The sequence below is a fragment of the Dromiciops gliroides genome, chromosome 2, assembly GCF_019393635.1.
Source record: "Dromiciops gliroides isolate mDroGli1 chromosome 2, mDroGli1.pri, whole genome shotgun sequence".
Lineage (NCBI taxonomy): Eukaryota > Metazoa > Chordata > Mammalia > Microbiotheria > Microbiotheriidae > Dromiciops > Dromiciops gliroides.
In genome coordinates, this window is record NC_057862.1 from 166659396 (window position 1) to 166681288 (window position 21893).

At 38.1% G+C, this 21893-nt stretch overlaps 1 protein-coding gene across 2 annotated transcripts in view; it reads right to left on the reverse strand.

Moving 5' to 3' along the window:
• The window catches only part of MAPK6 (mitogen-activated protein kinase 6), a 76161-nt gene that overhangs the window by 16513 nt on the left and 37755 nt on the right, over window positions 1-21893 (reverse strand). For both annotated transcript variants that reach the window (XM_043982147.1, XM_043982146.1), the window contains exons 2-4: window positions 12255-13446; window positions 9739-9883; window positions 4865-5029 (exon numbers count right to left, since the gene is read on the reverse strand). In XM_043982147.1, the coding sequence (XP_043838082.1) occupies window positions 4865-5029; window positions 9739-9883; window positions 12255-12809 (865 nt within the window). In that variant the 5' untranslated portion in view covers window positions 12810-13446. The remainder of the gene's footprint in view (window positions 1-4864; window positions 5030-9738; window positions 9884-12254; window positions 13447-21893) is intronic.

The following is a 21893-nucleotide window of genomic DNA, read 5'->3' on the forward strand; positions in this document are numbered from 1 at the left end:
CCATAGTCAATTGCTTTAACTAGGCATCCAAAACACAGACTCCTAGCCTGAGACACCCCTGGAAACTGTAGCAAAATGTTTTAAGCTGGTCATAAAACAACCCAAACAGAACTAACCCCTGTCAGATAAATACCCTTCACCAGACCATTAATAACTGATACCTTCTCCTTCATTAGAGAATGGGGTGCACACAATGGCCACTTCTGAACTCAAAACATCTATCTGGTCTTAATAAAGGTCCTCCATATTAACCTCACAGAATGATGGGTAACAAGCTCTCCCCTTAAAAGTCTTCAAAGATGAGGGCAGCTAGGTGGCACAGTGGATAAAGCACTGGCTCTGGATTCAGGAGGACCTGAGTTCAAATCTGACCTCAGACACTCGACACTTACTAGCTGTGTGACCCTGGGCAACTCACTTAACCCTCATTGCCCTGCAAAAAACAAAACAAACAAAAAAGCCTTCAAAGATAATTTGACAAACGAAAGGTCCACAACCAACTAGATAAGACAAATGAACAACTACATGAAAAAAAATATAGGAGGCATTCATTTGTTCCTCTTCCACCCCTAGAAACTTAACACTAGAATCAAATCACTACACTATGCAAAACTGGGTAAGAGACTTCCTGAACCATGTAGTTTTGAACCAGCAAAATGGTTTTAATGATGGATGGATCAGAAAGAACGAAACCAAAAATATATGTCCATTATAAGACATCTACCAGTTACTCTAAAGTCCTATAAGAGACAACTCTTCAAAGTACATAATTACCCATTAAACACATAACCATGAATTTTAAGGTCCCAGAATCACAGACTCATGCATTGAGAGCTGGAAGGAACCTTAAAGGTCTTTGGGTCCACCCTTTGATCCATCTTATACATGAGAAAACTGAATCCTGAAGAGATTAAGTGACTTGTCCAGATCTCTGGAGGGATTTTAACTCAGACCTTTCTGACTCCAAGTCCACCATCCTACCCCCTACATTATAGTACATCTCTCATCTCCCTTCCGTACTACATACAGGAATGAACATATATATCTTCATCCCTCCCTGCCCTGAAATGTGCAGATCAGGTCATTCAGACCTCAGGCCTCCCTCTTTGAACATCTGACTCCCAACCATGAGTCAGATTCCAGGGCTTCTAGTCACTATTCCAGGGCTTCTTACATTACACTATGCTTTGAATAAAGGCCAAAACTTTATTATGTGACCTCTAATCAATCGAAGCTTAAAAAGACAAATCTATTTTTAGGTATCCCAACTTTACTCCCCAGATGATATCCAATCCCCCCTCTGTTTCCCCCCAACACTAAGTACATCTCCAATAGGACGTCTCATATCCCAGTGACACTTATACTAAGTGCTTTTGATAGTATTTTTTCATAAGACTGGTAAGATTATGACAAATTACCATTGGACAAAGAAGTTAGTTTAAAATGTTTTTCCTTTCATACTGCTTAATTAAAACATGTAGCATTGGTGTAGTTTGATTTACTAGTAGGCATATACCCCAAAGGGATCAAAAACAGTATACACCAAAATATTCAAAATAGTACTTTTTATAGAAACAAAATTGATACTCATCAATTGCAGAATGGCTAAACAAATTGTGACTCATGAATGTAATGGAAAATTAATGCAATGTAAAAAAAATGATTACAAAGAAGCAAAAGATGTACATGAACTGATGCAGAATGTAGAAATAACCAGGAAAACAAGATACAAAAAGACAATATAAACAGAAACCAACAAATAAATCTGTAATAATAATAACCAAATTGGCCTGGGAAAAAACATGAGATATCATGTCTCCCTTCTTTTCAAAGACAGTAGGCTACAAGAGAGGAATACTACATATATTAGGCTCAGTTACTGAATTGATTTGTTTACTGCCTCCCCCTCCCTTTTTTCCTTTGTTACAAAGGATAGCTCTCTGAGTAGCAGACTGGAAGAGACATATGTTGTCAAAAATGAAGGTAACATCAAAAAAAATCTATAAACATTTTTAAAAGAAAAAGTGCTCATGTTTTATTTTATCTTGTTTTTACAAACAAATATAACTAATAAACAAGCTTACTTATTTAGCACCTATACATGTACACATATCCTAATACCTATATTATTAAGTTCACTTATTTCCAATGACTATCTTTAACTGTAATACAAAAGCCTGGGGTAAATACATTGGTACTGCTTCCTGGCAAAATCAATTTCCCTCAAAGTGAGAGAATTCCATTTACTGTGGTCATGCTATAGGGTAAATGATCCGAAGTGAAAATAGGTACATTACATCTAAAGAACTGATAAGGGATAAAAAGCTTTTATATTATCTAAATATCAAAATCTAAGTCTGTATTATATCAAATGAAGTGTAGATACATGTATTCCTTTGATGTTTATGGATGAGAATGGAGAAAGGAACTGACAATACAAATAGATATTGTTTGTTTTCAATATTTCATAATATTGTTGCTGCCATTTGTACAATCAACCTCTCTATCTTCAGAGATGTAAAGCTGTAGATTTTGAAATGAGAATTGATCAGCAGTTCTATGAGTCACAGTTTAATTACTAGAGACTTCTGATAGGCTGCCATTTTTATGTTTTGATGAGAGTCAAGGCCATGAACTTTCAAATCAGCCAAAGCTATCAGTGTCTCTGTCATACTTTCTATGCTAATTTTGGCATCCCTCTTTTTCCACCATTCCTTCCTACTATCCTAGAGGGGTAATCTCCTTTTAAAGGCTTAATATTTGCAATTTCAAAAGACTCTAGAAAATGGATATCTATCTTGATGAGAACAAGCACATCCTACATTTGAAATCCAGAAATATATGCTAACACAAAATCAAACAGCTTCTGTCTGGGTAGTTACATCTTTAGCTACTTTAGAGGTCCTGATTTCTACAGTCCTTGATTTTAGGTTAAACTAGACCTCAAGTTCCAAGTATTCTAGAACGGTATGAATATTTCATTTAGTTGTCTTAATGGGATATATCTATTGACAAGTACTTTATTCAATCTTTGACACCTGACAAGTCCCTGGACAAGGGAGAAAAACAGGCCTCTTGTGAATCCTCCTTCATTGCCAGCATTTACATAGCACTTACTATGTACCAGATGGAGGGCTAAGTGCTTTACTAATATTCTCATTTGGTTTTCACAATAACCCTGGAAGGTAAGTGCTATTACTATCCCCATTTTACAGTTGAGGAAACAAAGTAAACAGAGGTTAAGTGATTTGTTCAAGGTCACAGAGATAGTAAATTTCTGAGGTCAAATTTTAAACTCAGGTCTTCCCGACTCCAGGCTCTACTCAACAGGCCACTAGCTGCCTCAATATCCACAGCCACCATTTTAATGCCTGGATCTCTCCCCACCAGAGATCTTTTGATCAACAGTTAATTGTCTGTTTTTCACCCTTGTAGTAGACTCTGATGAGGCATCTCCAGCCTTCATCATGCTCTGTTTCTACCAATCATTCCTTACTGGGGACCTATTCTCTCCCTTTTCTGCTCTCCAATATGAACAAAAGAGTAACTGGAGAGCTTCATTATCCTAAAACAGTAACATACAAAAACTAACATTCATTCATTCAGACAATTATAGACTCATAAAAGGGTCAGTGGCTATTATGCAAAAATCTATAAAAAGCCCAAAATCCACACATGCAAATCCTGCATCAACATTAACAAAGTAGCTTCATTCTTTTTCGACTGATTGAAAAACAAGAATTATCTTAATATCCATTATCATTTTGCCATATAATATTTCTTGGAATGTTTATTCTGTTAGTATTAAGGTGGTAAAACTTACTATTTTTTTTTTACTCACATACATACAATTTAACTTCCAAGCATTTTGTTAAAATGGAGATATTATTTACAACCAGTAAAGAAAGAGAAGCTAGAAGTGGGAGGGCTGGGGAGGGAGAGGAGGTAATGGATACCTCTAACTTTCCAAATTGGCGTAAGAAATGACAGCTCTATAAAAGAAAACAAAACATTTGGTGCCACTATCTGGCAGAACCCTAGAATGAATGGGCCACATGATGGGTTTAAGCAAATTTTTAGGAACATAAACCAAAAATAACTTTCATTACTAATATTTGCCCCTTATAAAAATACTGAGATTACAATTAAAATTGAATGATTAGCATTATAGTTAAAGCCCTTTACATTCTGTTTATATTAGCACTGACCCAAAAAGTGACATAAAACTCATATAAAATTGAAAAGCTTTAGTAGTCAACTAAAGTTTTGCATCTCCTTACTTTTTTCTCTCATCATTCATATTTATACATGCTCTTTTCAGTCTTACTTTTTTGTAAGAGTTGGTATCTGATACAAATCGGCTATCACTCAACACTTACACATTCATACTCACCAGTTCTACTCCAGTCTTGTTCTACCTTCTTCGCCATCCCTCCCTGCCCTGCAGTCTCACTCTGAGCTGCTGACTTAGTCATTCTGCTCCCTTATGCCTTTTCATTCACAGCCACACCTTCATACTTATTCAGAAAAACATGGAGTCACCCTACCCTTGGTATGACTCCCTAGAAATCTGGATACTTAATGACAATAGCCATCTCTGTCTGTTATTGCTAATGGCACTCAAAGACTAAAGAGGCTAGAGAAGGAATAAGGTTTGGAGCCAGAAAGTGACCTCAGAAAGGCAAAGATTCATAAGGGGGATACATGAAGAACAGAATACAAAGTTGGACCTACATGCCCTTAGACATTGAAAAAAAATGGATCATGCATATGTACAAAAAACCCTTTTCTTGGTAAGATTAGACTGTCCTTAGTTTGGCAAAGAAATATAAAGAAAATAATAGTTAGTCCCCATCCAGATTACCTTCACGACTAATTCCTGGAAGCAGCTGAATTAAGGGTTTGTGTGGCTCAGTCATATCATTTTTTATGTAAACTGGGATTACACTGAGAAGCTCCTGACGATCTTCCTCATGTACAACAGGAATAGATTCTAAAATCAGCTGCATCTGTTCAAGTTCATGTGCACCTGAATAAGAAATACCAAGTAAAACATATAAAGACAATGACCCAAGAAGCCAAGACTGCCCCCAAAAAAGCCAAAAATTGTGATCTCTTCCTTTAAATTACTTTGTAGCATATATTTTATCTGTATACATATTTAATTTTCAATAGAATAATAGCTCCCTGCAGGCAGGTACTGTCAAAGAGTCAGATTTAAAAGAGGAAGGAATCATAAAGATCATCATCTAATCTACCTCCTCTTCCCATTCCCCCTTTTCCACAAATGAAGAAATGGAGACCTCGAAAGATTAAGTGCTTGGCTTGATCCCATACACACTGAGTAACACAGTCAGGATTCAAACTGACGTGCTCAGAGCCCAGATGCCAGGTCTACCACCCCATACTGTCTTCTCTGCTATTTTAGTTTTTGCTTTTGTATTCCTAGACCCCAGCATACGCTCTTACACATTACTAAACCATTGAAATACATTTAATTGAACACATTCACTATTATAATTTCCATTATATTTTGTAACTTGTACCAAATAACATTTGTAATTAGCTGAAATGCACATTTTATTAGGTTTATAGACAATTCCTACTTTATAACCACCCATAATGTCATTAATCTCTCATTTGCTAGTCTCCAAAAAAATCTTTATTATTCTTTTGCCCATACTTTATCTTAGTTGATTCATTAGCTGGGACACCATGTCAAGGCAACATGGTATAGTATAAAAACACTGAAACTGAGATTAAGAGACCTGAGTCATAATCTAGTCCTTGCTTAGCTACTAACCAGCTGTACACTTTCAGCCAATTAACTTAAGCTCTGGACCACAGTTTCTATGTAAACAAAATGATAAAATCAATCCTGGTGATCTCCAAGGTCCCTTCCAGCTCTAAAATTCTCTGCTTCTAAACTCTAGTATTTCTACTGGAGAAAAACAATAACTGAATTCTATGCACTAGTTCCTTTTGAAAAAGAACCCATTTCTCATCATTCTGTTTTCTAATATAGTTCCTAGCATAGCACTGCAGTAAACATTAGAAAGTGCCTATACATTAAAATGTTGGTCAGAGATCATAAGACTAGATCTAATTTTCAGCTTCTAGATATTACTCTTACTAACTGAATGACCGAGGTAAGTCACATCTTTCAACAATCTTAGTTTCTACATCTATAAATGAGGGAATTAGACCAAATGATCTCTGACATCCTTTAGAAATAGCTTTCTATAAAGCTAAGAGATAAAAAATGTAAAAGTGCTTTGTAGGGGGCAGCTAGGTGGCACAGTGGATAAAGCACCAGCCCTGGATTCAGGAATACCTGAGTTCAAATACGGCCTCAGACACTTGACACTTACTAGTTGTGTGACCCTGGTCAAGTCACTTAACCCCCACTGCCCCGCGCAAAAAAAAAATAAAATAAAGTGCTTTGTAATCTTAAAAAAAACCACAACACAAATGAAAGCTATAATTGGCAGTCCTCAATTTTCGATGCTTCACTTTCACTGAAGACTGCCTAATATCCGCTATATCTCAATTTCCAACACCTTTCTAGGGTGGTTTACTGATGCACTAGAGTGGCATCTAATAGGAAAAGAGGGAAAGTATGAGTTTTTCTCAAATGAGGTGTAGATACTCTGAACTCAAAGGAATAATTTAGAATGTCTCATCTTACTATAGGAAGAGAGAAGAAAAAGCATCAAGATCACATTTCTCCAGAAATATTTTTCCAAAGTGAACTGGTCCAGAGATCATATCAATAAACTCCTTATAAAATTTGAATAAATTACATGTTTATTATAGCTAGCATCAGCTTTAGGTCAAATCCTTAGTACTATAAGATTTTTATTCCTATGAGTCATATAATGTATATAGTCCATTATATCTATTTTATAGGACTTGGAGAAAAATTTTACTGTTTAAATTATAGATGTTTACGGCTACCATCTTTACTTTATGACAGTATTGGTCTCAACATGTTAGAGCTGGAAGGGACTTTAGAGTCCCATCTATTCCAATATACTTGTCTTACAGATAAGGAAACTGGAGTCCAGAAAGGTGAGGCGATTCATACTATCATCAGTGATAGGGCCTGAACTAGGAATCCCACAACCTACCTCCCCAAACAGAATTCTTCCCTAAGCCTCACCAAGTCCTATAAATAATGATCTGATTCTAAGTGCTCAGTCAGAAACATTCCCCCAATAGAATTTTTAATCCTACAGGGAAAGAGAATATACTTTAACTCTCTACTTTTTGAAGTGATTGGCAGGAATGCTTTCTGATAAGCAACGGGTTCTGCCTGTTATATGGCTCCATTTCTTGGAAATTTAATTTCTCTTAAGTTCCAAAGGTTGTCATGCCGGGGTGGGAGTAGGGATAAACTCCCACTCTCTATAAAATGCTCCAATGGCGTGCGTCTCAAATAGCCTCTGACAACCAAAGCCCAACTCCTGGCCTTCTCGTGGCGGAACTGTTTCCACTAACAGGAGAAGGGGCGATGGTGAGTCACTGGCACCTTAGAACCAGTCGTTTCAGACAGGTGGGGCTCGTCAGCCTTGGTAGGCAACTTGCCTAGGGGAAGGAAAACCCTAATTTTAAAGCTCCGCTGCCCTGCGGCTATACCCATATATGGGAAAAGCTTTGGGAGTTAACCCCGAGGAAAAATCAGGAGTTGGAGTCCCTTAGACAGTTGGATGTTGGACATCACATCCCTCTGGCAACTCCTGTGGTGGCACTGGTGCCAAACTGTACTGGCTCTGCCTTTCCTTTGGATCCACCAATGTCGTGAAGAGGGAAAACCTGCTGCATGGGCAACAGCTTGTTTTCCATATTGATCCGCCCAGGCCAGGGCCCTGGAGAGGACACTCCAGCTACTCCTCATGGGGTAAATATAACACACAGCCACACTGTGGTCTGTGGCTCTTCAGGGGGCTGATCCATGGTGGACTGGTGGAGGCCTACTACTACTACTACTAATTTTTCTTAACTGAAATTTTCTATTATGATCACATTTTATGGATGAACCTTTAGATATTCATCAGGAAAAAGTTATATGGAATCTGAAAATTCCATAAGCAGATTTCTGTAATGAGAACTAATGCTAAAATTTACTTTAAAATAGTATACTTATACTTTCCTTAACATTCATTCTATTCTCATCAAAAGCTAAATTTTCTCTAAAACTGATTTCTTCCCACTCACTTACTGACCTCCCCACAACAGGGTAGAAAATGAGAAAGGAAGGTCTACTCTAAAGATCAAATGTATGGGGCAGCTAGGTGGTACAGTGGATAAAGTACAGGCCCTGGATTCAGGAGGACCTGACTTCAAATCCAGCTTCAGACACTTGACACTTACTAGCTGTGTGACCCTGGGCAAGTCACTTAACCCTCATTACCCTGCCCTACCCCCCAAAAAAAGAAACGCAGTAGGCTGGTCTAAAGAATCACTGGACTCCTTTAAAGATCAAATGTATAACAAAAGAATAAAAAACTTGGATCATCATATCTTTTCCCTCTTCAAAAACCTTGCAAGACTCCTTATTTTCTACTTTATCAAACCTAAACTCTTCATTGGTTTCCGAGATCTTTCATAATCTTGCCCACCCTATTCAAATATTATTTTTCATGAATCTCTAACATGAACTCCAAAACTCTAGTCTGTATGTTTTTCTGATTGTTACATAAAACACACTGTGTTCATTCTTGCTTCAAGCTACTTGTCCTATTTTTTTCCACCTTTACCTAGCCAAATAGCACTAGTCCTACTAGTCGTACCCACACATAAAGCCTTCCCTGACTACTCTAGCCCTCACTGATCTATTATGAAAACTTTATTGCATTTACCTTCAAAATCACGACATTTAGCACTTAATTATACTCTATCTTAGGGGATCTGATGATTACTGTATTAGCCTTATTTTCACAAATAAACTGTTGACAGGGACTATACCATCTTCTACTTACATAGCATCTAGAATAACTGTCTTACAGGTGAGCTGGGCTTGATTAAAATTTTTGAGGTCACCATCATTTCTGCCAGAAGTCCCAACCAAACAATGCTAGCATATAGCAGGCACTCAATAAATACTTCCTTTTAAAATTTTCTGGGGGCAGCTGGGTGGCGCAGTGGATTGAGCACCAGCCCTGGAGTCAGGAGGACCCGAGTTCAAATCTGGTCTCAGACACTAAACACTAGCTGTATGACCCTGGGCAAGTCACTTAACTCCAATTGCCTCACTAAAATAAATAAATGAATAAATAAATAAATAAAGTTTTCTGGAGATACAACCGCCACTGAATTGTAGTCGTTCAAGTGGTAAAGACTATGGGAGGCCAAAGAAATAAACAGCTAGACTTTCAGCAGTTGCAGCAGAAAAGTTAAAAGGCATCACCAGCAAAGACCAAAAGTGGCAAAGCTGCACAGCACAGGTGGCACAAGTAATAACACAGGACTTTATTGGCCTTGGAAATGAACTGCATTTTTTAGGAAATAATCAGCAGACATAATACATAAAAGGATACTGTAAAGTTAAATAAATTCAAGTAAACAGAGGATTTGCACAATAGTGCAACTATATAAAGACTATCAATTTTCTACTACAAAAAAACTACTCATCTTTGAATTTTGAAATTCTTTACTCCATAGTAAATGAGAAACTACTTCTGTATGGGATTAATTTCTACATTGTGCATGTGTATATATCTAAAAAGAAATTCAAACCTGCAAAGAGGGTTTTCCCAGTCAGCATTTCAGCAAAGATGCATCCTGCAGCCCACATGTCAATGGCTTTAGTATAGTTATTAGGAGAAAGTAAAAGTCGTGGAGATCTGTACCATTTAGTAACCAATCCTTCAGAAAGATGACCCTAAAAAAGTGAAAAGCTTACTTTTACAATGTTACTTTAGCAAAAGACAGCAAGTAAATAAGTCTGACCTAAAGAATGTTTAAATCTAAAAAAACCCCAAAAACCAAAAACATGGAATTTTAAAACTATGTCTTTTTTGTAGGGCAATGGATATTTTGGGTATCAATTCTCTTAAGGAGATATCTCTCACTTCCATTTTCATATACGATATGCATGCAAAAATACAGATTTCCTTTGATGTTTACAGATCAAAAATGTTACAGAAATCAGGTATACTAACTAATCCAGTAATTCAAAAATGTTTAAATCCTAAAAGCCTTAGAGAAAAGGGCATATATTAGAATCCTGACCTATGTTTTTAGCAACAAAAGAATATAAAATAATCAATAAATGTAACTTTTTGGTTGCTATGCTTAAATGTGGCTCTATTACACATTCTAAAAGGTTAAGAAGTTGTCCTTCACTTCATGCATCAATTATGTGTCCAAAGTCACTTGCACTGAAATTGAAGCATTTTAGATGCAACAGAGGAACTTGAATTTAAAGGAATCCTATTTTGAATAATTTAACTTCTGTGTAAACTAATATTTTACTATTATTTCACTTAATTTTTCACTATATTTCTATTAATATTTCACTAGATCATGCTTGCTAAAAAAAAAAAGCAAGGTGGACCTGTATATTAAAGAACTACAAAGAAACAAGATACATAAGCTTTCAAGTAGGCAATCAATCATCCTATGCCTTCAGGTAAAACCATACTTATCAAATCAAATATATGAATTAGTAACCTGTTGAAATGGTAATATCCCTTACTATTAAAATTTTGTTTTAACAACTTAACATAAATGACTCAAAGGCCAAAATGGTTAAATAAATCCTACAAAAAGATGACAATCTTCTTAACAAAGGGGATGTTAAATGCTTGTTTATGCCTCTACAGATATGAAGAAACTGACTTTAAGGTAAATGCTTCAGGTGGATAAAAAGAACATATTGGTCATCAGGATGATAAACACTGGGGATAAACAAGCCATTAAGGGATTCTGGGATGTCTCTAGAGTTGAAGACCTTCAAGGATGTACAACGAGGTGTCCTAGACCCTTTAGTTATTCACATGTCTTAAATAAAGGGTACTGGACTTGATGTTACTTGAGATTTTCCCAAGCCATATTATTCTGTATTGAGAGGCAATGTGATATAGTGGATAGAGAGAAGACCTCTATTATTTAGAAGCACTGGGTTGAAGTCCTGCCATTGATGAACACTGGCTGTATGATTCTGAGCAAATCACTTAATCTCCGAGTACCCCAGGCAACTCTTTATATATGGCTAATATGGAAATGTTGTGTACAACTGCACATGTATAATCAATAGCAAGCTGCTTGCATTCTCATGGAGGGGGAGGGGAGAGAATTTGTAACTCAAAAGTTTCAATGTTAAATGAAGGCATTGATTTGTGTTGGTAAAGGGAGTTCCTTATTAGGAGTTCTCTATAGCAATGAAATCACAGAGGAGTAAAAAGAATGTTTCTGTATTACATCTGAAGCCCCCTTTTCTTTTTTGTTCTGTTCAATCGAAATGAACTGGTAACTAAATAGATTTAGTTTAGTGTCACTTATACACTTAGAAAATTTGATTGACACCATTCATTCTCAATTATCCTCAATTGTCCTCCATAAATAATTACTTCTGGATGGGATTAATTCTATATTTGTGTGCATATATGTGTATAATAAAAAGAAATTCAAACTTACAAAGAGGGTTTTTCCCAGTTAGCATTTCAGCAAAAATGTATTCTGTAGCCCACATCAATGTAACAAGAGATAGGGATATCATACATAAATGTAAGGGCCCAAACCTTATTTTTACAACCTTCTTCACCACAACAAAATTAAGTAATGAGCAGATCAGCAGGAATTCCTATTTTTTTAAATTTCTTCTTTTCATCCTTTAGTGAAGCTATTAAAGCAATGAATAAAATGACCAAAATGCCAGTATCTAGAAAGAGAAGCAAAAGGTCAAGGGAAGCCACCTAAACTATACCTGGGATGAAATCAAAAGTTGCCTTGAATCTGTAAAACTCACAATGCAGTTCCCAATGTAAATAGCTTCCATTTCTGCTTCCCTATTAAAAAAATTTGGATACCACTTCACCTACCTACCCAATAGGGCTGTATTATGAATAAAAAGATCTATGGAAGTTGTTTTAAACACATTAGGAAAGAGTGCTAAGGAGAGTAAAGGTTCTCTCCTCAGATTCCAGAAGGCAGGACAGAATCCTTGGATGGATTATCTCTCTCTCTCTCTCTCTCTCACACACACACACACACACACACACACACCAGGTACAAGATTTTCTTGTACATACCTTATGGGAATAATGGGGATCCATGATCCGGGCAAGACCAAAGTCACCTATCTTCAGCACCAAGTCTTCGGTATTAATGAAAAGATTAGCTGGTTTGAGATCTCTGTGCAGTACATTTGCAGAATGAATATACTTGAGCCCACGTAGCAGCTGATACATGAAAAGCCTGGCATGCTCCTCCAGTAAAGGGCCCTGCTCTAGCAGATTAGCCAAGTCTGTCTCCATGTACTCCTGAACAATGTAAACACTGTTCAGTTCTGTCAGAGAGCCCACATCATCTGTTAACTGGCTTCCACTGGGACCAAGAATTTCAAATACTTTTACAATGTTATCATGGTCGAGTCTTCTAATAATTTTGATTTCGCGTAAAGCATGTTTAACACTCTGGGGATCTGTAAGAACAATTTTCTTGACAGCCACTCTTTTGTCACAGTCATTATCGACAGCAGAAAAAACTAAGCCATTGCCACCACAACCCAGTGGTTTTAAGTCCATATACCGAGAGCCCAGATCAAAACCATGAATGTTCATGAGACTTTCAAACTTTTCTGCCATTTTGAAACACTTAATATTATTTTTCCTTTCAAACTGATGAACTTGTGTAAACACGGAAGGAAACTGGCATCAAAAAGAAAGATCTTTCAAAAAGGGAGAAAAATAATTCTGCTTCCACTGCAAGATGGTTTCTTGATACTCATCGCATGTGCCAACCAGGCCTGGTGAGTTCCCTTCAAATATACAGCTTGTAAGCTCTAACTCATACTGAGAATTAGAAAGATTGCAGTATCCATAGCTCAAGATAGGGGCAGCAACTCTGCAGACATTTAAAGAAAACACTCAAGAAACTCAAACGGAATGAAATGACATACTATGCACTCAGCTTTACTGTGCTAAACGAGTTAACATTTAACAAAAAAGTGAATAAATATGCACACAATAGGCTTCTCTGAACATTCTCCTCACAGTGCAGATACATTCAGTGTTGGACTGGTCCTGAGCAGCATCATTTCTAGGGTGCCAGTAAGCACTACCTTAGTTTTATTTCTTTTCCTCCTTTGTTTGTTTACTGTTTATTTGACTAGGAAGCTCTGGCAGCTGTTGGTTTACGGAAGATGTCTTTTGTTAGTGATCAGGTGGCTCCAGCTCACCACAATCACAATCAAAGCTACCATCCATCTTATTCTGTGACAACCTGGAAAGGAAAAGAAAAAAAAAAGAAAGAAATCAGTAAAATTGTACTGTAGGCTATATTTCTTCCCTTCTGCTTCAGCTACAGAATACTTATATCAAAACTGTTGATTTAGACACTTAAAAATGAAAAAACTTTCCTCCATTAAAGGTTCAGTTTCTGAACAATAAGGTAGTCACAGAAGTCTGCCTAACCAACAGTGTCACAGTATCATATGGTGGATCCATCTTTAACACTGTTTCTGGCAGTCTCCATACAGTAGAGGATGCTTCTGACCCTGTCTGCTAGGCTAAGGAACAAACACACAGCCCACCAAATAACCTTTATCCTTGTAAGAGTCACCTTCCAGATGATGCTACCTTCAGTCATCATTTCTAGCTTTCACAAAGACCATACAGGCCCAAGGAAGGTAGCCTCTTACCAGGCTAATAAGCTCATCTAAGGCAAATGACACCTCCAGGAGAACATGTTGATGGTTGAGCTTTAGCCAGAGGTCCTGAGCAGAGCCAGTTCCTTTAAAGGTCTTCTACTCACATTAGCCATCTCCATGATTGCCCTATTATATAATCATCTGTCTAAAAGCTGAGAACTTAGCATAACAAGGCCCTTAAGAAATTACACTGAAATCCCTCCACACACCCCCACTCATAAGTATCTCCCAGAAGAGGCAAGGAAAAGCAAAAATCAGCTTTAAATCAACTGGTACTCTCCCCTAACTTCATGCACTTCACATTTCTCTGTACAGAAAAGAATGTTTGATTCCCCCACATACACATGTACACCACCAAAGACTGCAATGATACTAAAGGCTAGACTAGAAAGAGGCAATTACAGGAACTGAGTTGGCTTGGTTTAGTCTGCTTCTCTAGATCTGATATGGGCTGTTTTTTCTACTATCACCTAGATCTCCTCCTCTCCCCCACCTCACCACTCCCCTCCAAGCAAAGTTCTCTACATAAGTATCTAACTGGAGGCTCTACAGTCCATGCAACTGATATGGCTAGGGCAGAAATGAAAAAGGTAACCCAATTTGCTTATTTCCAAAGGAACTAGGTCTCCCCCCCACCCCCAAGTTACTGGAGAAATCACTTATCTCAGATGTTTAGTCGAGAAATAAATGTATAGCTTTAATTAATATAGTCTGGGTGAAAGTCTTAGCACACTGATTACTTTAGTGGAATTCCCTCCTATCTCCTTTCCATTGATGCAGTCAGATGTATTGTACTGAAACTTGTCATCTGACCTCACTCAGAAAGATTTTATTTTCAGTCCTCCTCCCCTTATATCTCCAGACCTTCTCCACGGAAGCCCCAGGCCCAATTTGGCCATCCAACTTGCCTCTGTGCAAACAAATTCAAGCAAACTTCTGTTCCCATGATGAGCACGGACAGGGACTGGAGATTATAACTGTATATAACCTGAGTGTTAGGCACCTGGTTCACTTGCCATTGCACCTCACCTCAATCCCCTGAGCACCTAAAACTATGGTGGTTCTGGGAGACATTTTTCACTTTGATTCAAACTGATCAATCTCCATAGCAAAAGTCCCCAAAGCTACATTACAAAAGTCTAGATGCTTGACCATGCCTATACTTTGGTTTTAATTATCGGCTAGGAAAGCATTAAGTTTCTATTATGCAGTGCACTAGAGCCCTAAGTCTCAGAAAGAATCAACAATCACCAAATTCAAGAACCTTAGGGGGAGACTCAAGAGCATGTGAGCACACCAGGTCATACACTGGGCCCAAGTAATGCTCAGGACCATCATCATAACTACAACTGCCATTTATATAAGTGATTTAAGTGAGGTGCATTATCTCATTTGATCCTCAAAACAACCCTGTGAAACAGGTACTGTCATCTCTACTTACAAGAGAAGAAAATTGAAGCTCAGAGAGATTAAGTGATCTGCTCATGGTCATAGCTAATGTGTATCAGAGGCAAGATTTGCATCTAGGTCTCTCCAAATTCTTAAATCCATTATTCTGTTCTTTTCACTACAGGAGAACCTGCGGCTCAGTCTCAGAGATAATGCCAATTTTTTTCCCAAGCCCCCTCCACCCCAAACCCTGCTGGAATACTACTGTCTAAATGCTTCTGTAAATGCTAGGTACTATTTGTCACCTATAGTAGATAAAAATATGTTGGTGAGCCTATTTATTACTAAGTACCACTTATTCTGTATCCATATCCATCTTGAATATAAGCATCAAACCTTGAATTGACTAGATAATCTTCTTGTTGAATAAATAGGGTGCTTAATAAATGTTTTATAATGATAATAATGGGACCTACACACTACAGAATTCATTCATTCATTCATTCAACAAACATTCATTAAGCATAAACTGGGTCCAGGCACAGGGATTTAAAGAAAAAAGGAAAGTCCCTCCTATGAAGAAGCTTGGTAAGAAAGGGGAAGAGAACACAAAGATAAGTAAATATAAAATACAGATGAAACAATAAGTATTTATTCAGAACCTACTATTTACCAGGCACTGTGCACTAAGCCCTAAGAATACAAAGACAGAGCTTACATTTGAACAGGGAGGGAGATGCTGATACAGATATATAGGTATCACAAGGTAGACAACAGTAACCTTGGAGGAAGTGCACAGCCAGTGCAAAGGTCCTGTATGTGAGGAATAGCATGTAGGGCACTATGGTTGGTCACATGACCAATACCTTAAGAGGGAGACGACTGGAAGAGTGAGGAAAAAGTCAAATTATGGCAAGATATTCTATTTGATTCTAAAGGTAATAGAGAGCCACTGGAATGTATTAAGTAGTGGATGTAACATGACCAGATCTATACTTTTGTGGCTGTATCAAAGATGGACTGGCATGGTGGAGAAGCCTAAATCAGAGAAAATCAACTAGCAAGATTTTGCAATAGTCCAAATGGAAGGTAATGAAGGTCTGAATCAGCATAGTGGTGGGACATCTGTAAGAGATGTTGTAGAGATACAAACAAGATATGACAACTGATTGTATAGGTGGGGTGAGAGTAAGAGATCAAAGATGACGTCAAGGGGGCAGCTAGGTGGCACAATGGATAAAGCACCGGCCTTAGATTCAGGAGTACCTGAGTTTAAACCAGCCTTAACACTTGACACTTACTAGCTGTGTGACCCTGGGCAAGTCATTTAACCCTCACTGCCTCATGGGGAGGGGGATATATATATATAAAGATTATGTCAAGGCTGCAAATGCAGATAACTAGAAGAAGGCAATCCCTTGCTTTTGTAAGAGAGACAGTTTTAGGGAATACATGAGTTCTGTCTTGGACATGTGTTGAAATGCCTACTAAAAGGAACATCTGGTTTGAAATGTCTAATAGGCAATGATGATGATGCATAATGAGAGCTAAGGAGATTGATTATGGTTGGATAAGTTACATATGAGAGTCATCTGCAATGATATAATAATTGAATTTTATGGGAGCTGATGATATCACCAAGTGAGCTAGTATAGAGGGAAAAAAGAAGAGTGCTCAGGACAAAGCCTTGAGGTGCACTGGCAAGGGACAGGAGTGGGGGATTAGAGAGGAGAAAGGTGCAGATTGGGATAAACTTTGTTTAAGAGGGGACACTTGAGCTAAACTTTGAGGGAAGCTAGTGAGTCTACAGGTAGAAGTGAGGAGGACTACATCCCAGGCATGCTGAATAGTCTGTAGAAAGGTGGGGAGAGGGGCAGCTAGGTGGCACAGTGGATAGAGCACTGGCCCTGGAGTCAGGAGGACCTGAGTTCAAATCCGGCCTCAGACACTTAACACTTACTAGCTGTGTGACCCTGTGTGACCTGTGTAACCCCAATTGCCTCACCAAAACAAAACAAAACAAAAAAAGTAATGTGCAATAATTTTAGAAAGGTAGGATGGAGATAAACAGGGCACTTTGTATTTTACTTTAAGTACCCTGATGGCATAGACTGTCTTGCTTCTGTATATCTATCCTCAATGTTTAGGACACAGTAACTGGTGCTTAATGCAAGCTTGAATAAGACTGATCCTAGAGGTAACTAGGTATCACTAGGTATCACTGGAAATTCTAGAGCAGGGAGTGATGTGGTCAGACCTGTACTTTAGGCTTATCAATGGAAGATAGATGGAAAAGAGGGAGAGAACAGAGGCAAAGAGTACATTTAGTTAGCAGGCTATTATAATAATGCAGGTCAGGTATAATGAAGTTTTTGGGTTTTGGTTTTTTGGGGGGTTTTTTGCAGGGCAATGAGGGTTAAGTGACTTGTCCAGGGTCACACAGCTAATAAGTGTCAAGTATCTGAGGTCGAATTTGAACTCAGGTCCTCCTAATCCAGGGCCAGTGCTCTATCCACTGCGCCACCTAGCTGCCCCATAATGAAGTTTTAATCTGAGTTTTTGTGGTAGGAATGGAGAGGAGATTGATGAAGGATACCGTGGGTGAAGGATCAACACAAGAGTTGAGAAATAACAGCATACCATCTGAAAGCACCTGGTCAGAGACGTTACTTTTTTTTCTCTTAATCACCCCTTCCCTGTGCTCCTCAACTAATCCCTCACTTCTAAACTTGTCTAACCTAGCCTTAAAGAGACAATGGATCCAAGGGACGGGAAAATAAAGGACGTACAGCAATTTCTTTTCCCAATCTCTACTGAATTATCTCTAGAAATACAGCTAGTTTATAAACTGATTCCTCCTTTTCCCATTCATACTTAATTCATTTATAATTCTTCTCACTACTTTATTCCAAGTCTCCCTCTCATAGCTTCACATTCTTAACTTCCCCATCTCTATCCTCCAATCCTTTTACTCATTTCTCCCCTAACCTACCCTACGGCCATTCTCTAAGATGTTATCTTTCCTCTCAAATGGCAGCTCTCCAATTTGGGGAGATTAGGTAAGACTTCTGAATAACAGAGCATTCTATTTGAGGACCGAAAAGAATATATCAGAGAAGACAGATCCTGTCCTCGGGCTGCTTATATTCTAACCATGCTCTTCATCCATCACTGGAAGAAAACAATACAACAACTATTGGCAGCTAAGAGAAATATAGGACAAGAAGTCATTCCCTATTAAGTAAATGGTCACAGATTATGAAAAAATATTCTCCAAAAAAAATCACAAATTATTAATTGGTGGCTGGGGGAAGTTGGATGAGGAGAGGCTCAGGATCTCTCAAGCCATCTCTCTTCCCCTTTCACCACAAAGGGAGCAGCCACACCTAATCTTATCTCCCCAAGGGGTGGGGGAGACTGGAATGAAGGGTGGTGGTCCTGGAGCCAATTCAGTCCGGATCCAGTGCCACTTATCTCTTTAGGTGTATCAGTCCTTTCGTTTAGTTTCTCAAGGAGAAGGTTCTTTGATTTACTCCCAGAAAACTTCTGAGGTACACCCTGGGCCCATAACTACATGAAATGATGCAAAATGAAGTAGTCAGAATCGGGAACACATCATATGTAATTGGCAATAATGTAAATAGAAAGGGCAATAACAACAAATCAACACAATTCTGGGAATTTATATTAGCCAAACTTGGCTCCAAAGAAGTTATGGGAAGGCATCTCCCTACTTCTTTGGGAGTACTGGGGGACTATGAGTGTGTAACAATGCATATCACACTTCTTCCATGTGTTGGTTAGTTTTGCTGAATTGTTTCTTTTATCCTCTCATTTTATTCTTTGTTATAGACTCTCTGGAAGGGAGAGAGAGGAAGAATAAACTGTAAAATATGATGCGAAACCAAAAGATATCAATAAAGTTTCTTAAGGCAATTATGTATCACTTTATCTCTCTATTCTTTTCCTAGCACTCCTGACAAACTTCACTTTAGAAAGTTTTAAAACCAAAGAGTAACTTGGATTTGCTCTGGATGAGTGTAGCTGGTCACATCCAGGGTGATGAACAATCAGATACTCTTGTAGCCTTACTACAACTTGGTCCTGGGGTCCATGCAACAAGCCTGTGTTATGAATGAGAGTGGTATTAAGGAAGCTTTATATAATACAACATTCTGCAATGTCATGTCAATAAGCTCAAAATCAAGATTATGCAAGTTTAAGTTACAGAGCTACCAAAAGGACCTTTCTATTACTGACCACTATTACCAACAGCCTGTCTTAACAGAGTCTAACAGCTTGTGCAACCTGCATAACTTTCAAACTTAAACATCAAAAGCTTACATAACTACTTAATTTGCTGAGCTACACAAGGTGAGAGGGACAGCAAAGTCATGCTGAGCAAGTCCATACAGAACAGCATCTCTGGACTCTCACCCAACAGGTCCTAACATAGCATAGTCAGTCATTCACTAGCTCCAACTTTGAGAACAGCAGAGATTTCTCTAAAGCTTCTTCTTCCCAGAATTTCTGGCCCAGCTAAATCCATAATAAAATACACCTAAAGGGAAAATGTGCAAAAGAATAGAAGCAAGATAGAATAATTGCCAAAGGCAAACCATACAAAGCTGACAATGTTCATGTTCTCCCTCCCCTTCCTAGGTTACTAAATATCCACAGTTAATTACATAAAATCAGAAAGAAAAAAAACACCTTAATCCAACAATATCTTAATTTCACTATTAATAGCAGTAAGGCTTTACCCACATGGGAAAATGAGAAAAGATGTTTCAATAATTATAGTCTTCAAAAGGTGTGTTAAAATTTTGGGGATTATGTCCACATTTTCCCCCCATTTTGCTACTTATTAACCTACCCAAAGAACTGTATCATTTAAAGAAATAAAATTCAAATTCATTAATTTAGATGTGGCAACATATAGACAAAAATGCAAAACAGTATGCATTTGGGCACTGTAATTTGACTAGCCACTCCTTTATAAATAAACAAAGTGCCTAAGTTTGAATCTTTATTCTGTTGTATGACCTTGAACAAGTCACCTCTCCCCTGGCATCAGTGTCCTCATACAGAAACAAGAGTTGGCCTAATTATTTCTTTTTTTTTCCTTTTTTCTTTTTGGTGAGGCAATTAGGGTTAAGTGACTTGCCCAGGGACACACAGCTAGTAAGTATTAAGTGTCTGAGGCCAGATTTGAACTCAGGTCCTCCTGACTCCAGGGCCAGTGCTCTATCCACTGCGCCACCTAGCTGCTCCTGGCCTAATTATTTCTAAGGTGTCTTCCAGCTCCAGATTTATGATTTTATAATCTATTTCAAGTGAAGGAGGAGGAGACAGGAGAATAAGCAAAGCTTCTGGGGATTAAAGGGATGGGTAGGCTCTCTAAAGATGAGAGAGGGGAGGGGAGAGAGAAGAGGCAGCATTCCAGGCACAGAATATAGATAATGGTCTTTTGTCCAAAAGAGTAATGAAAGAATCAGGAGGGCTTTTTTGTCAATGTCCATACCTTTGGGAGGGAAGATAAATCCTCTTCTTACTTGAAATAACCACTGGACCAAATATTCCTTTAGATTTCAAGCTCCCCCACATCCTCTCCATACTATTTGAAGTAAACTATGAAGCACCGGCCCTGGATTCAGGAGGACCTGAGTTCAAATCCAGCTTCAGACACTTGACACCTACTAGCTGTGTGACCCTGGGCAAGTCACTTAACCCTCAATGCCCCGTAAATAAATGAATAAATAGATAAAAATAAATAGATTGTGACATTGACTTAAAACTGGTTACCAAACAGACTCCAAGGCTTGGGGAGGGGGGGTGGGGGGTCGTCACCTTCCTTTTCTTTTTTTTCTTTTTTTTTTTTTTGAGATATTTTATTTTTTCCGTTACATGTAAAGATAGTTCTCAACTTTTGTTTATACATGCTTTACAATTTCAGATTTTTCTCCCTCCCTCCCTCCCCTCCCTCCCCCCTCCCCTAGACAGCAGGTAATCTGATATAGGTTATATCTATATATATCTATACATATACATATAGATATATATATACACACACATATATATACACATAATAACATTAATCCTATTTCTGCATTAATCCTGTTACAAGAGAAAGAATCAGAGCAGTGATGCAAAACCTCAAAATAGAAAAAAAAAACAACAGCACCCAAAACAAAAGAAATAATATGGTTCAATCAGCATCTATACTCCACAGTTCTTTCTTTCTTTTTTTTTCTTGGATTTGGAGATCCTCTTCTATCATGAGTTCCCTGGAACTCTTCTGTACCATTGCATTGGTGAGAAGAATATAGTCCATCACAGTAGGTCAACACTCAATGTTGATGATACTGTGTACAATGTTCTTCTGGTTCTGCTCATCTCACTCATCATCAGCTCACGTAAGACCCTCCAGGTTTCTCTGAACTCTTCCTGCTCATCATTTCTTACAGCACAATAGTATTCCATTGTATTCATATACCACAACTTGTCCAGCCATTCCCCAATTGATGGGCACCCCCTCAACTTCCAATTCCTTGCTACCACGTAAAGAGCAGCTATAAATATTTTTGTACATGTGGGTCCCTTTCCCCCTTCCATGATTTTTTTGGGCAAA